General features: G+C 37.8%; 1 protein-coding gene across 1 annotated transcript; it reads right to left on the bottom strand.

Annotated features, from left to right (window-relative positions):
• Positions 1 to 16,533: 16,533 nt before the first annotated feature.
• Positions 16,534 to 17,070, bottom strand: LOC138348101 (uncharacterized). Its single transcript, XM_069296711.1, has one exon. It carries the CDS (start codon positions 17,068 to 17,070, stop codon positions 16,534 to 16,536), a length of 537 nt encoding a protein of 178 aa, XP_069152812.1.
• Between the last annotated feature and the right edge of the window lie 1,077 nt (positions 17,071 to 18,147).

Genomic DNA, 18,147 nt, shown 5'->3' with positions numbered 1-18,147 from the left:
CACGACGGTCCGTCCTGCACAAACGTCACGGTTTGTCAGAGACTTTCTTTTGTGAGAGTCTCAATATTTTTCTGAAGTGTCCCTCAACGGACCTCTGCGATGGACCGTCATGCCTACGATGGTCCGTTCTGCACAACCATCGCGGTTGTCAGACACTTTCTTCCTGAAAGTCTCAAATTTTTTCTAACTGTTTCATGATGGACCCCTATGAAGGTCCGTCACGCTTCCGACAAACCCTCAATGGGTCCGTCATGCAGTACTGCAACTGCAGCACTGCCTGTTCAGTTTTGGTTTTATGTTGTTGTTTTCTTATATGCATGTCTTGTTTGGTTCTAACGGTACCAATTGTTTTTAAATGCAGGTGCTAACACTCATGGAGCAAAATCAAAAATCATGTATACTTAAGTGGGAGTTCAAAGTCCATTGCCCCATCTTCCCGATTGGTCATTGTCTCTTACAATGAGCTTGACAGTGAATTTGAATACGTGACCCCAGGCACTGTCACTCCTGCACGGGCTGCATGCACCACCAGAGCCACTGCCACAAAGGTAGCGCCCAACATAGTCACTGCTTCCCAATCTGAAGAGGAGAGCATACTGACCAGCACGCCTTCTGGGTCTATTGCACACTCCAGGGATGCTTTTGGTTCAGAGGAAGTATCGGGTTCAAAAGAAGTCTCCGACTCTGAGGAGGCTTCTGATTTAGCCATTGCATCCCAGTCCGCTTCGTTTAATGAGGACGATAGTGCTGATTCCACTCAAGCACCTCTGACTTGAGTCCCCGCCTCGATTGCCAACCAGCCCAACCAGTGGTGTTTGAGGGGCAGTTTCAGGTGTACACAGACGCCAAGCTACTGAATGATAAGGGGGTTATGACGTGGACCCTTACACAGGAAAGGCGGGTCCTTATGAGGAGTCTCCCCACAAGGCTAGCAATCCCTTCCCTCTTCACCAGGCACCGACTAGAATGGACAGCTCGTGATGTGGGCCAATACAATGAGGAGTTGGTCACAGAGTTCTACGACTCGTATAAGGCGACTCTTTGATCCCAGTAGACAGACAGGAAACCCCCGCTAATCAATCCTTGCTAGATCACATCCGAGTCCGCAACAAGTGGGTAGAAATCTCCTTAACAGCCATCCGCCGATATATTTATATGATGAGGATGTTGATGCCATCCGTACTCCTCTCACCACCAAGTACGACTATCGGTGGAAACTTGTAAAGATGGACGGTTCATGCATGAGCTAGAGTTGAGAGAGACCACCAAGAGGTGGATTTCTCAGTACTTATCCATTGATGGAGAGGCTTCTTACTAGGTACGTGAGACGTAGGGAGCCATAAAGAAGGATAACTTGACCTTCACGACCAAGTTCTTGTGGTTGATAGTTTGTTACTGCCTTTCCCTCAATGGTGCAGACAATATTGTCACATGGGATCATACATTTCTAATGGCGGCGATGATTGCGGGGTTCGAGGTGGACTTCAGGCAGTCATGCACGATATGGCCTTCAAGGTCACGATTACTTACCCATTTCCTTGCATTGTGTTTTCTTTGTGCAGGTCCACAGGGGTGCCCATTTGGCACATAGATAAGATCAAGACCCCTCCAAGCACTGTTGATATCGGCCTCATCAAGGATGAAGCCAACAAGTTAGCCCCACACAGAGGGCCTTGCCCGAATGTGCCTCCGCTTGGTGAGAATCTGGCGGATACAGTAGAGGAAGCGCAAGCGGCTACCCAGGCTACATCTTATCCTACTGACACCACCCCGACCCACTCTATCCGGGTGGTAGAACTGCTTTGAGCTCCTCTCGCTCGACTCCATCTGAACTCTGGTCCCACTTACTAGGATCTAGAAACTTGAGGCCTAGTTGTCCATTCTTATGCATCACCATCCAGCCTTAGATGCGAAGGTCTATTGTTGAGGCGGAGGAGCGCATGGAGTGGAAGATTGCCCAGCACACGGAGAGGAAGATCATGGAGGTTCATCAGCGCCTGGACGCTTTAGAGTTGCGTGTGCTAGCCCGGACATCCCCTCTGGTGGATGTATCGACCCTTCTGACTGCTGCAGAGAGTCTGAGAGCGGACCTAGACACAATTTTAGAGGCTAGGGTGACCGAGTCTCAGGACCTTCTACAGATCCCACCGAGGATACTATTTTAGCGGCCTTATTCTCTACTGCTGCAGTGTCACCACCTCAACCACGAGAGAATGCCAAGAGGCGTAAAGGTTGACATGAGGATGAGGCTAGGGCGCAGAAAAGGGAGCTCCTAGAGTTGGAGGCTGCGAGGAGAGCCTCGATTACTCATGAAGAGTCCCGTCAGTTGAGGGCTATTGAGTTGGCTGCTGGGGCATCTAGCTCCACAGTTTTTAAGGCGGAGAAGAGCACTACGGATGGTGTTGTGATTGTTGAAAGAGGCACTAAGGATAGTGCTGTTGATGCTGAGGACACTACTGAGAGTGTACAGACTATAGAGAGAGTGGGTTCCGGGACACCGGAACCACCAACTTGTTGATCGTTGGCACTTTGCGCCTCCGGTTTGCTTCACCTACCACTCTATTATTTTAGATTCTTTTTATGTATTGGGGACAATGGTATATCTTTTTGTTGGGGGTAGGGTAAACGGAAAGTGAGTGCTAGGGTGAAGTTTGAGTAGCCCAAATCACAATCTTCTTTTGGGGTTTTCTTGCATGTGTTCTTTTCCCCCAAGAGGCTGATTATTTTTATTGTTGAACCGCCATGTCTATATCTTGTTTACATAGTATAAATCTAAACCATGATGGCTAAAACAGAAATGATATCCTAATATAATGAAAATGATACATGACTAGGCATAGTAACTGATAAATGTGTGGCTCTAAGCATGACATGTAGATACAATACGGCATGACCCTAAATCTAAGATTCGAACTAGGTGTCTGATAATCTGTTAGAGTAATGAGATTTCAAGTGAGAGTGAGTAAAATTTGAATATTCCAACATTGGTACTGATATAAAACTTGCCTGGTTGGTCCTGCTAAAAGTAAGCAATACACAATTAGGAAATGATCATAGGCCCTTGTTCGAAATACTCAATCTTTGGACTAAAATAACAGAAAAACCAAATGAAGAAATCCCTTATTAATCCAAATAGTTTGAACTTAAAATAGATCTTTCCTATTCACCCATCTGATCTTTTCTGGGAACAATGTGTTGGACCTGGTCCCTTCTTGGACATGTTCACCTTAGCTTATGACAAAAGCATAAGTTCAGGGTGGCTAATGCAGAAAACAACTTTGTCGTGGCCCTAACCCAATCTTGGGTATTGTGAACCTTGACTCATGGCAAAGCCATGAGTTGAGGGTGACTATTATGAGGAATGCTCCGGAAAGTGGGGTTGAAAGAATAAAGAAAGAAAAGAACAAAGGAAAAGTGACTTAAGAAATGTTAAAAGAAAATTAAAAATAACAAAAATAAAAATCACTAACACAAAAGGAGAAAGAAAGGAGAAAAGTAAGGCGAAAGAATATACAAATATTACGAAATAGGGCAGAATAAAATGATGAAAAGGTAGGACGCTTAGCCGTTATGTCAAGGAGGGAAATAAGTCACTAAAATACATCCAAATATACCCTACCTAACCCTAAGCCTATGTTACAAGCTAATAAAGTCCTATCATTATCCTAAGAGTTCTTATGGCAAACTTAATGAAGTGAAAATAAGGGCAAACCTATGGAATTATGTGTAAATGAGTTGTGAAGTTATTTTGAGAGTGAGTGTTGAAAAGTAATCCTTATACTCAAACTGTAATCATTTTGTGAAAAATGAGGATGTTATTTTTAAGTGAGGACACAAGTTGCAATACTGGAAAAATTAACACCTAGTTGAGAGATCGAAAAGGATAGGTATCAGTTTGTGGTGAGTTTGTGTCATTGTCTGATCCACATAATTCAATCCTAATAGTGATAGCATGCATGAACATAATGAGAATAATCAGGATTGATAACCAAATGATTGTGAAAGTAAAATACAGATACTCTTGTACAAAGATTTTGTAGTGAGTCATAGTGAGTCGTTTGAGGACAAACAACGAATTTATGTTGAGGATGTTGATGTACTGTGGTTTGACGGTACTTTAAATGCCTTTTCCTTAAGTTTAGTGTGTTTCTAAAGCATTTTGTATTGATTTTTGATGTAGTTCTCTATTTATTTCTAGGAAATCTGTCCAAAGGAGAACACACAGATTTTGAGCTGAAATTGCACAAGTGACCACCTACGGACCCCACAACGGTCAGTTGTGACTGTGATGGTCCATAGAGGTCAATCGTCGTGAGAAGATAATGGCTTTTTAAGGAAGTTGGGGAATTCCGACCAAATGTGGGACTTCGGAAGCTCACGACGGTCCATCCTGTACATTCGTCAATACTAACAGAGAGTAGTCCTGGTACCCAATTTCAGAAGATTCTAAGTGTCGTGGAACGAAGCCACTCAATAGACCGACATGCTTGCAACGGTCACACCTGTCCGTCAAGGGTAACAGAGCATTGATGTAGCAAAGCAGCTGAAAAAGAGCTAAGTATGGAGCGACGGAAAACCACGACGATCTTCGTGTCCACGTCAGTCCGTCACGATGGCCGTCGACTCAGAAGCATTTTAGGCAGATTTTTCCTTAAATAGATTTCCCTCTTTTACTACATTTTGTTTCTTATAAATAGTCTGAAAACCTCATTTTTGGAGTTAGACTCTTAGATAATTTTCTATTTTATTATCTTAGTATTGAACACCCAATTTTGGGATTTGATATTACTTTTTCAGAATCGATTATTGGTGTTTTGTGATTTATTCAAGTGAATTTCTTGATTGGATTCATTCTCATCAAAGTAAGTGCATGAATTCTTACATTATTATTATGAATTGTGTGATTATTAGAATGGGTAAATAAACTCCATAACTAGGGTTGTGGGAAGCATGGGAAAATAACAAGGTAAAACCTAGCTAAAATAACAATTCTATAACAGTGTCTTGCATGTATTGATAAGTCTTTAGCTTAAAAGTCTTTTTAACTGATGGCCAGCGTTAGAACTTGCCTTTTTGCTACTTTCCAGACCAAGGAGGTATATAGTAGGAAAAGAATTATCAACGTAGATTTAGTGTATACTATCTAATAGGCTACTGTCGGTTGGTACGAAGTAACAACTTAGTCAAATATCGAATATGATGCTTAATATGAGGTAAAAAAGGTTTAGTAAAGCAACACCGTAGCCGGACCAAGGTGCGGAGTGAAATTCTCTAGATGTCGGACCAAGGATTTAGAGATACATAACTTATCACTTTGCATGCAAGATACTTGAAAAGGATTGTTATAGCTATAATTACCGAGTTAGAAGCCGGTGGGAAACACTTGCTCCCTAGTTACTCTCATTTATTGATTAAATTCCAATACTTGAATTTTTCACCTATTTACTTTAATTTAGGTAATTGCTTTAATTAATTAAAAAAACCTTTAGTTACTTGTTTTCGGGAAATAATTGACTAAATAGAAGTAATAATAGGATAAAGTTAAGTCTTACTCTCCTCGTGGGAACGATCCCAACAACACTAGTTGGGTTCTTTACTTGATGCGACCATTTTTACTTCGTTTCGAGAAGTAAATTAGAGCGTATCAGTTATGTAACCTTATTTTGTGATAGGCCTTTCGTATAAGCAAGCTTCGCATAAGCGAAGATGTGATTGCTTAAGTGAAGGCCAGACTTTTTGGAAGGGTTCTCTTAAGCGAACCAGGGCTCGCTTTAGCGATGATCATTTAAGCGAAGACTTTTTTGCAAAGTTGAGATATGTATTTTTAGCAAGGTTCTTTTAAGAGAGCCCTGGTTTGCTTAAGCGACATCAGAGAGGGTTTTGTTATCATTTTCAGGGTTTAAGCCCAATTCACAATTTCTGAGCTTTAAGGACCCTTGGTGGTGTCTTTGAAAGGATTTTATGTGCTAGATTATTTGGTAGGTTTTCTTGATCATAAACCTTCATTTTCATTAATTAAATATGATATTTCACATCAAAATATGAGATTTGGTTGGTGATTGTCGAGGTTTTCATGAACTCAAGTTCTTAACTATATTGGTGGTTTTGAAATGATTTTTATCCCTTTTTCGAAATGATTTTTTCTAATGAGTTCCTAAATCCTTGAGTGATATTTTCAAGTATCATTTTTAGGATTGAAACCTTTTTTTAAAAAAATGGAATTTGTGTTGATTGACCCACTTTTCAAGATAACTAGTGTAGGCATTGTGATTTCCAGTAGATGATTGTGAATACTTGATTATTTTAGATTGTATGGATCTTAAAGTGGTTCGGAAGGGTAAGCTACAACTCTTGGAGGTATTCTTGATTGATCTAAGGTAAATAGCTTTCTAAAGCTTGTATTTCAGTTGAATTTGTATGCTTTCTTTGTTAATTTGTGTTGGGAGTAATGTGAATGAGATGAAGGGTTCAAATTGTCCACTATATATACATCTAAATGAATAAAAGGGGATTAAAATGAAAAAGACTATGTGTTGAGAATGATGATGTGAATTGCCTTAATGTAACTCTTATTGATTGATTGATGAAATACTTGAAAGCATGAATGTGGACTTGGATAGTACAAATGATTGTCTTTTCTATGTGGTGTGATATTGCTTGTGTGTTTTGATCGTCGAACACTTTGATGAGTGTTGTTATTCCAAGTCATTCACCGATATTTATGCGATAAAAAGTCAATGGGAAATGGTTTTGACTAGTTATGTCATATAAAGTTAATGGAAATTGTTCTGGATAGTGATGTGTATGAAGCCAATGGAAATGATTTTGGATGGTGATGTGATATAAAACATATGGGAAATGGTTTTGTGTAGTCATGTGACTTAAAGTTGATGGAAAATGGTTCCAACTAGTGATGTGATATAAAATTGCTAGAAATAATTCTGGATAGGGATATTTTGTTGATGGAAAAAATGATTTCGGAAAGAGATTGATTATTGTGAGTTGATGTATGTATGCTCACATTTGATTTTCTTGATACTTGAGACTGAATTACTTTTGGTGTCTGACTAAACTACTTGTCATTGTAACTAACTTATTTAATTTGCTTAATTGTTGATTGTGAAGAGTTGAACGGTGAATATATGGCCTGTGAGCCGTATATTGTAGAATTGCTAGGTTAGATTGATTTCTGTTATGGTTATAGTTTGAGAAAGTTCAGTTTGAAAGTCAGTGTATTTTTTTCAAGATCGTTGGTTTGTTAGTAGGCTGATTGCTGGGTATCGTGTTATTGATACTCACCTCTTGGTTCTAAACTTATATTGTTCTGAGCCCAGACCCAACTGACCTTCTTTTTCTTCCATGTCAGCGAGGCTCATTAAAAGATTTGACAGGTAGATGTTTGTCATAAGTCGGGCCCTCTTTTCCTTTTCTATAAGATAGATTTGTTCTGCTTGAGAGACAAACACAGGTACTTGAATTTCTTACTTATTTAGTGGCTTGTACATGTGACAACCAGATTATAGGGATTTTAATAAAAGAATAAGTTTTATGCTTTATCTTGTTCGTAATTTATGTTTTCTACATTTCTTTCTTTTCAGTTGGTTTGAGGCTGAGTTTTCTTGGTGGAAATAGAGAAGTTCCATCACATTCATTTCTGGATTGTTATAGGCTTTCAAAAAATTTTAAATAAGAGTTCATATCTGGGAAAACTTGAAAAGAAAGACGTATTTTTGCTTTTGTAGTGTGCTTACTCAGGCTCATGGTCTTTCCCCAAGACTCAAATTATACCATTTATCAAAGTGTAGTAACAGTCACTCACGACATCTTCTATGGAGTCAATAAGGGAACAACAATCAAATATATATCTAAATTGAGGGAAGCGTATAAAAATCCCTTTATTCATTCATTGAATTTAGATATATGTAAATAGCAATGGTCTTATTCTAGCTCCACGCGAGTTCTTTGCATCCTCTTTCAAACAACGGATTTGCTCTTTCTATTAAGAAATTTTAAAGAAAAAGTTTATAGGAAATGAAAGAATGAAAGGGATTTTGAGCGATATGGTTGAAGAAGCACTGCAAAAAATGTTGGAATTAGGAACTAACTTCGTTCCATTGCCTAGTGTATAGTCTAACATTAAGGAATAGGCGGGATGCTTTAGAAAAAAAGGTGTGTCTTCATGTATCTATAGAATTGTTGTTAGTAAACTGAAACACTATTCCCTCTCTAACCTTAGGGTAACCGCTACGCAACTCATTTCTTGGGTAAAGCGAGGGAATTTAATAAATTTTAAATGAGCTTTCATTTATTGCTCATCATCTTAAACAAGTCGTAAGGCTTATGCCCTTGGGTAATTTACATAAGCTGAAATGATGTAACTCCTAATGCAAAGGTAGATTCTGATTATATTATTTGACTAATTAACATTTCCCTTCGATAAGCATTCCTTGGGCGAAGAGGGGATTTGTTCATCGAACGATAAGATAAATGGCCTTTCTTGCCTTTTGTGATCTGCCAGTTTCATGATAATTAAGGTGTGTAAGGCAGGGTCATAAGCTTTCACCTATGATTCTTGCCGACATCTATGGGGATTTGAAGTGTCACAACAAAAATATCTTCTTTCAGGGTTGCAACGTAGTACTAAAATGGTGGATGATGGAACGATTGCTTAAACTCCAAATCCTAAGTAACTCAATTCCAAAGATCGATTAGACCAATTTCCATTTCATAGTTGGTGGTTATATCTACACAATTTTAAGTTAGGAGATGAGCAACAATTATGGTTCCCGATGCTCAACGAATTAAGGGATGAAAATGTGTAATGGGCAATCGGCGATCTTGTCGTAGGATACATTATGATCTGAGGGGAAAATATTCCATTCTTGATACTTTCTAGACTTAGAGGGGGCCATATGTATGCTCAAGGTTTAGTTCTCAAGCAATTAATAGTAAGCAAGTCATCCTCAAATATGAGAAATTAGGAATTTTTCATGGGCAGCAAGGATGGCCAATTCGCTTTCGCCAAAATGTTTATTTGATAACGGAAAACTTGAAAGATAAATGGTAATAGTGTTCCAAACAGGTTTGATGTTGAACATCGTGGTACATCCAAAAATGGGTGAAGAAAACCACCATCAAAACCATCAAGCCCTGTTCGAATGTGACCACATGTATCAAAGACGTTGAATTCGAGCATCAAGTGCTACTCCACGACTTAATAAATGCACCAAAAATATTGTCTATAATTGGAGGATGAAAAAGTTAGAGATCAGTTTAGTAAAAAATTGAAAGGGTAAGGCATTGCATAACCAAGTTAGATGATCATATGGAGCCATAAATCCAGACCGTAGAGAGCACTTAACATGAAGAAAAGGCTTAGCTCTTCGAATGTCACTAGTTGATGAACAAATACTTTATTTGGAAACAAGTTCATGCTACTAAAAGAGCAAAGGACCAAAGATTATCAAAGCTTGTAATCATACCCTTTGTGGACTTGCTTCTCATTTGTACTTTTTGTCTCATCCGGGGAGCACCCCTAGAAGTAACCGGTGTCATCGTCGTTGAAGAGTACTAAGAATAACCTCTTAGCATTCATCATAACATTTCATAGGTTAAATTAGTGGAAAATTTAAAAGTTTTCATCTATACTACTTCTACTTTTATGGAACGCATATATATATATATATATATATATATATATATATATATATATATATATATATATATATATATATATATATATATATATTATACATAACATAGTCTTAAAACGGATGCCTCATATTAAACCATATAAACAAGAGTATTAAAATTGGGCATAGCCCATACATCAATACAAATAAAGCCACATATAGGCTATACAATCATAGTACTCAAATAAATGAGAATGAATAAAGTGTCTTTAAGACTAATCAACATCCAATGCTAGAAGGTGGCATTATCCTCGAAGTGGTGAGGACCTACCCAACTTGGAGAATGTGAATCCAAGTCTACTTCAAGAGTTTTCATGATCCTTTCGATGACCGAAACATAATATGTTGGGGGAAAAAAACGGGGTTAGCACATCATTTGTACTAAGTATAAGACCATATGCACATACAACATAGAAATCATGCTAAAAAGGGACATTTCATCAAAGCATGCTAAGTTACTTTGAAAAGCATTATGCACATTAAAGAACCAATATAAGTCAATACCACAAATTCATTGAGTTTAGACCATGTATATCACAAGACCAACAATACTTAGTCTAGTAAAGTCAACATGCATTTCAACATAATGAAGCAGATAATAAAGACGACTCTATCATCAAGTTATAATGTCAACAAGCATGTGTAAGAGTTAATAACATCATAATCAGACCATTACTCATGAATCTATATTAAGTTCACTAGTGTAATGACTATGTAAGGCCCCATAACCTCACACAATCAAGTAAACTCAAAAAGAACCATAAGCAATGACCACTTCACACACTATGTCATTAAGAGTAAATATAATCATATTTAACAATAGAGACCAGCCACATGTTCATAAGTGAAACAAACACCACATAGTGTCATTAACATGAAAGATCAACATATATCTAACATTTACATTTATAAGCATATAAGAACATCCTTCTAAGACTTCCCTCAAGTCTAACTAGTGCAATGTATAGGTAGAGTCACATACCGCTACCTAGACTAAGTCAAATCCCTCAAGTCGTGCTACTTAGAGTCCACTTTATTATTTCATTTTATTTACAGGAACATCTTGCATTAATAGACATAAACCACAAGAGACAATGTGAAATCTGGTGTCATAGAACCCTACACCGAAGGAAGGTAGACTAATTTCCAAGGTAGTACCAAAACATGAACATAGCATCTACGTGGATCCACTAGCTAGTATTCCTATGGGGGAAACATAGTTCAAGAACTATTAGATATAGTTGGGACCCTTTCTATACTACATGCATTATAGTCTCCAATATCATGTGTACATTAGTGATCCTATCTTACCTATGTGATAAGGGACACTCCTCACTACTAGTTCACTCAGTGCTAAGCTAGAGTCCCTTTTGAAATGTCTTTAATTAGTAATCATTACTTAGTTTAGGTCATAGGTTCTACCCCTTATATATTCATAGTCATAGCTCAATAGGAATTGAATTAGAATACCTTTCATTACAACCCTCATATGTGATATTAGCATATTAACATCATTATATCATAGTAAGGCACAAATGTACTTCATCACCAACCTTATATCATTACATCTTAAGCATAATCTCAGAATCACATAATCAAGATATTTCAATTCAATATCATACCAACCCTAATAAATCTTATCATAAGGTATGCTTCAATACAACTCCATCACTAAACACAAGTAATCATAATTGAAGTAAAGATTTGAGATAACAAGACTTACCCCAATCTCCTTCACAACTCATCATCAAGGTTTTACCATCAACCATACACTCCAACCAAACAATGTATGTAATATCATCACACAATAGTAATTAACACAATAATGAAGTCAATTGGATCACTACACAACATTTCATCACTAGTTCATAGCATAGGGTTAGGGACTTAGGTCAAATTCATGATTAACTTCACAACCTAGGTTAATTAATCAATAACTAGCATAATTGAGTTAGAATACATAAAAATATACTCATAATTATCTAAATAAATCATAAAACAAGTAACTTAGAAGATCAAATTTAAAATAGAAGAAAGCCCACATTAAACTCTTCTTTTTGAAATCAATATGAAGGAACCCTTTGGGGGAAAAATCCCAAAGGTCAAAGGAATCCCATACCTTGTTAATTGATGGATAATTATGAATAAAATTCCCATTCTTCCAGCCTTTAGACCTTGACTTAGCCTTCAATGGAGTTCTTCTTTTTTGGGAGACAGAAAGAAGAGAGAAGAAAGAACAATTGAGTTTTAGGATATGTGAGAGTTGGGTTTAGTTTAATTGGGTTTGGGGTAGTTATAGAAGTCATCAACTAAATTAATTAATCCTCTCTTAACCCCTAAATAATTAACTAACCACTTAATTAATTAATTTAACTAACCTAAAACGTGAAAGCAACCAGTAACCTGACCTACGAGACCCCAACCTACGGGCCATAGGTTAGTCGACGACCAAGCCCTCCTCTGTGTTGCACATCCGTTGTGTTGGTCAAAGACTTGTTAAATTTGTATTATGTAAAATGGTTATGTTTTGCTCAATGGAGGAAATTGAAGCCTCGTCTCCTGCAACACGTAGATAGACACTGCCTAAATGACAACTTTTTGACCAAAATGCAAGGGTCCTCCTCAAGGACCCTTTGGTTGGTCCTTGGTACCCGGACATTTCAACTATAAACCAACTCTAATACGTGTTAGACACCTTTCCACCAAATTTCATCATTTTCTAACTCTTAAAACCTTGTCAAATAGACTATGGCATGCTAACACCTCTTGAACTAGTTTCCGAACGCATGGACGTTCCTTCACATTTTGATTCTAAAACTTCCTAAATGACTTAGATATATATATATATATATATATATATATATATATATATATATATATATTATTTGACCTTAAAAAAGTGTTACAACTCTTAGACTCTCATGTTAAGCTCTAGATTAGACATTATACTTTCGGAGTATTACAATATCCCCCCTTATTCGTCCACGAATGACACTAAAATTCTTTAAAAGGAAGGAATAGACTCAAGAGTAGCAGCCCAACCAAAAACAACATGTAAAAACATGAGTTATAATTCAAATCCACATAACCGCATGACCTTTTTCATAATGCAACTCAAAACATCAATTTCAACTCATAAGTATTCAACATTCACTACATGCTTATTCACTTATGCCAAAGCTTTATTCAACACAAATCAACATGCTCAATACAACTCATTAAGTCACAACATACCAAAGTACAACACATAAGTTCAAATAAAGTAAGAGAGCATTTTTGAAAATTTTCACATCTATAGGCATAGTTCACTGTAAATTACTATAACAAAACATATATTTCAATATTTTACAAAAAAATCAAGTCAACTTCAAATAAGCTCATTATTTTCACTATAAATAGGAACAACTAGCCTTAGTTATCGAATAGATGAGGGTAACGAGACTTCATGTTGTCCTCAGCCTCCTTTATTTCACCCTCAACTTGGTAGTTTTTCCATAACACCTTTACGAAAGTCACCTCCTCATTCCTTAACTTATTTACTTGTTTATCAAGGATTTCAACCGAAACCTCCTCATAAGAGAGGTTCTCTTGAATAGCTAGACCCTTAATAGGAAGAATGGAATCTGTATCACCGATACACTTCTTAAGCATGGAGTTATGGAACACCGGATGAACCTAAGCCACCAATTCACTACGTAACTTCAACTAGTATGCAACCTTACCGACCTTTTGTAAAATCTCATAGGGACCCACATAACGAGGACTCAATTTCCCTTTCTTGTCAAATATCACCACTCATTTCATGGGTGAAATTTTAGATACACTTTATCCCACTGTTCAAATTCTAAATCCCTTCTCCTATGGTTGGCATAAAACTTTTGTCGACTATAGGTTGTTTCTAAGCGTTTCCTTTTCATATGAACTTTGTCCAAAGTCTTATAAATCAAATCGGGACCCAAAGTGAAGACTCACCCACTTCAAACCATCTAATTGGATACCTACATCTCCTTCTATACAAGGCCTCAAAAGGATCCATAGATATAGATGAATGGTAACTATTGCTATAGGAAAGCACAACCAAATGCGTGTGTTAATCCCAATTCCCCTTGAAGTCAATTATACATGCTCTAAGCATATCCTCAAGGGTTTGATAGAACTCTCCGCTTGACCATTCGTTTGGGGATGAAAAACAGTGCTTAGCTTCACCTTAGTACCCAACCCTTTTTGACACAACCTCCAAAATCTAGATGTGAATTTTACGCCCCTATTTGATATAATGGATGATGGAGTACCATGGAGACACATAATCTCATCTATGAAGATCCTTGCATAATCCTCCGCCGAGTATGTGGACTTGAAGAGAATAAAATGAGAGGATTTGGTCAACCTATCCACAACCACCCTTATAGATCCATATTGATTTTGTGTCCAATGCAAACCTACCACGAAATCCATATTTATTTCCTCCCACTTCCATGTTCGATTTTAGATTTTGTGGAGTAAACCACCCGGCTTTTAGCATTCGGCTTTCCCTTGTTGGCAATTCGGATATTTTGCAACAAATTCTTCTATGTCCCCTTTCAAGACTTCCCACCATAACACTTCGCTAAGGTCATGATACATATTTATAGAAACCGAATGAATGGAGTAACGGGAACTGTGAGCTTTCTCAAGAATCCGATTTTCTCAAGTAATCAACATTAGGTACGCGCAACCTTCCTTGATACCGCAAGACACCATCCCCTCCCCTAAGGAGAATGATTCATTGAGCTTACTAAGAACCGACTCCTTCAACTCCATCAATGGTTGATCAAGGCGTTGCTTAGACTTCACCTCAACCACCAAAGAGGATTTGGAGTTATGATGGACCATAAAGCCACCATTTTGAGAATCTTCCAATTTAACACCCAATCTAGCAAACCTATGAACATTTTTCACTATGTCTTTCTTGGATTCATCTACATGAGCTACACTACCCATGGTCATGTGACTTAGAGCATCCGCAACCCCATTGTCTTTGATTGAGTGGTAGAGAACACTCATGTCATAATCTTTCAACAATTCCAACCACCTTCTTACCGGAGATTAAAACTCCTTTTGAGTAAAAACATATTGAAAACTCTTGTGGTCAATATACACATAAACATGGAAACCATACAAATAATGCCTCCATTATTTTAAGGAAAATACCACGCGTGCTAACTCAAGATCGTGTGTTTGATAATTCTTCTCATGCACCTTAAGTTGTCTAGAAGAATAGGCTATTACTTTCCCATGTTGCATAAGCACACACCCTATGCCCAGTCGGGATGCATCACGATATACAATGAAGCCCTTGGTACCCTCCGGTAAAGTCAACATCGGAGCAGAGGTAAGCCTCTCTTTCAAGATTTGGAAGTTTATTTAACATGCCTCTGACTACTCAAATTTCACTCTTTTGGGTCAAAGTAGTCAAGGTAGATGATATGGATGCAAAACCATCCATAAACCTCCTATAATATCCCGCTAGACCAAAAAATTTTCCAATGTCGATTTGAGTCAATGGTCTAGGCCAATTTTGGACCGCCTCGGTTTTCCTTCGATCAGCCTCAACTCCCTCACTAGAGATGATATGACCAATAAATGTCACCGACCTCAACCAAAACTCACATTTGATATACTTGGAAAAAATTTGATTCTCCATACTCACTTGTAACACCACCCTTAAATGATCCATGTGTTCACCCTCATTTTTTGAATTTACCAAGATGTCGTCAATGAAGACAATGACAAATGAATCTAAGTAACTTTGAAACACCTTATTCATGAGATCCGTAAACGCCGCTAGGTCAGTAGTGAGACCAAAGGACATTACTAAGAAATCATAGTTACCATATCTAGTCTAGAATGTCGTTTTGGTATATACTCACATGTCACCCTAAGTTGATGATACCCCGACCTCAAGTAAATCTTAGAAAAGTAGTTTCCCATTAAAGTCGACCAAACAAGTCGTCAATCTGAGGGAGAGGATAATTGTTCTTAATAGTGACTTCATTGAGTTGACGATAATCAATGCACATTCTAAGACCCATCCTTCTTCTTCACAAACAAAGCCGGTGCACCCCATGAAGAAATACTAGGTATAATAAAGCCTTTGTATAGTAAGTGTTTTAGTTGAGCCTTCAACTCTTTCAATTCGGTCGGAGCCATCCGATAAGGAGGAATTTAAATGGGTTGGTATCTGGTAGTTCGTCAATACCAAAATAAATTTCCTATTCGGGAGAGATTTCGGAAAAATAATTAGGAAAGACCTCCGTAAATTCCCTTACTACAGGGACTAAATCAATGGGAGGATTTTAGGAGTCTAAATCTTTGATTCCTACAATGTGATATAAACACCCCTTTGAGATCATTTTACAAGCCTTACGACAAGAGATGATCGACATCTAGGAATAGAATTTCCCCCCTTCCACTATAAAACAAGTTTATTTGGAAAATTGAACTTGACAATTCTTGTTCTACAGTCAATAGAAGCAAAACAATCAGGAAACCAATCCATCCCCAAGATGACATCAAAATCAACCATATCAAGTTATACTAATTCAGCATGAGTTTCTCTATTGGGCAACATTATAAGACAATTTCTATATATCCATTTCTATATACCCTCATTGCGACCACAGACTCACCTACCAGTAAAGTTACCATGAAAGGTTCATTTAGGATATCAGGCAAAATATCAAACTTCCTAGATATCAAGGAAGAAAAACAGGATAATATAGCAACCGTATCAAGTAAAGCATAGACATCAATAGAAAAGACTTGTAAAATACCGGTCACCACATTAGGAGAACTCTCTTGTTCACCCCTTTGAGCGAAGTGCATAAAAGTGATTCTTATTTGGAGCATCCACATTAGAACCACTAGCTTTAGTTATCCCTCTCACTTTGTCTTGACCCTTCAATTTACGACAATCCTTAACCTTGTGGCCACTCTCGCCACACCCAAAGAAATTGTCCGTCCTAACTAAGGAATCACCATAGTGCTTGTTGACACATTTTACACAAATTGGCTGCTTTATTGGTGAGCTTGTACCTCTTCCCTTTTGAGTCTTAGGGTTAGACACCCTCTCATCATGAGCCTTGGAAAATTTGGAAGGAAATTGATTAGAAAACCTCTTCTTGAACCTAGGCTTTTCTTGAATGTCAAGCCTACCCTTAGAGGAACAACCTTCATAAGACTTGGTCTTCTTGGCCTCCCTACTCTTTCTCCTTACCTTAGTTTTTTCCACTTGTTGAGCATGAACCATAATACGAGAGATATTCATATTATCATGAAGCACAGCCGAATGACATTCTTCCATCAAGTTATCAAACACCCCCATAAGAAAACGACTCATTTCATCCCTTGGGTTTGAAACCAAGGATGGAGCATACTCGGATGATTTAGTAAATCTTAAAGACTAGTCAAGTACACTTACAACTCCTTGACGAAGGTTGATAAATCTTCCACCTTAGCTTCCCTCATATCTCTAGGAAATAACCTATCAAGCAAAGCCCTCTTGAAGATCTCTTAGGTCACTAGACCACCCTTTAGTGTCCTATTATCCCTCCATTGCACATATTAAGTTTGGGTCACATCCTTGAGTTGATAGGATGCCAACTCAGCCTTCTCAATTGAGATCACACCCATAGCATAGAGAATCTTACAGACGTCATCGAGGAAATCTTGAGGGTCCTCATCCGACCTCGACCTGAAGAACATAGGTGGATTCATTCTAGTAGAGTTTTTCAACCACGAGGCCATAGTGTTAGCATGTTGAGGCACTCGAGGTCCAACCTCCCTATTCATTTGGGAAGTCATAGCTTGAACTTGAGAAGTGAGGCCATTAGCTTGAAATGTCATGGCTTGAGTTAAAGTGAGAAAATCCGCTCTTATATCTCTATCGGTCATCGGTGGAGGAACATCCGGAACTTGATCACCCATAGAAACTTCTTCAAGTGGAGGCACTTGGTTGTCTTGATCTCCGACATTATCCATTTCTTCCTAGGACTTTCTAGCAGCTGCTCTAAGATTATTCATACCTATAACCACGATACAGGGTTTAGGTGAAAGCACATAACAATACTCTAGAGGAACGATATAGATATACAAAAAGATGAGAGTTTCTAAGCATCACATAGTTTCTCATTCATAAGCGTGGCACGCTTCACAATAATGAATAAAAATCTACATAGACGTGGTTGAATGAGGCAACAGTTCTAGGGATATTCAACATCATACTCTGATACCAAGTTTGTCACATCCATGGAGCACCCCCTAGAAGTAACTGGTCTCATCTTCCTCGAAGAGGACTAAGACTAAAATCTTAGCATTAATCATTACATTTCATCGATAAAATTAGCATAAAATTTAAAACTTTTCATCTATACTACTTCATGAGGTTTACTTAGAACTTGCCTACACATAATATATT

Source organism: Solanum lycopersicum, chromosome 4 (genome assembly GCF_036512215.1).
Source record: "Solanum lycopersicum chromosome 4, SLM_r2.1".
NCBI classification, from domain to species: domain Eukaryota; kingdom Viridiplantae; phylum Streptophyta; class Magnoliopsida; order Solanales; family Solanaceae; genus Solanum; species Solanum lycopersicum.
This window is presented reverse-complemented; position numbering and strand designations above follow the sequence as displayed.

Excerpts from the sequence above, each read along its gene's own strand:
- LOC138348101 (XM_069296711.1), bottom strand. The coding sequence starts at position 17,070 with ATGAGTCGTTTTCTTATGGGGGTGTTTGATAACTTGATGGAAGAATGT.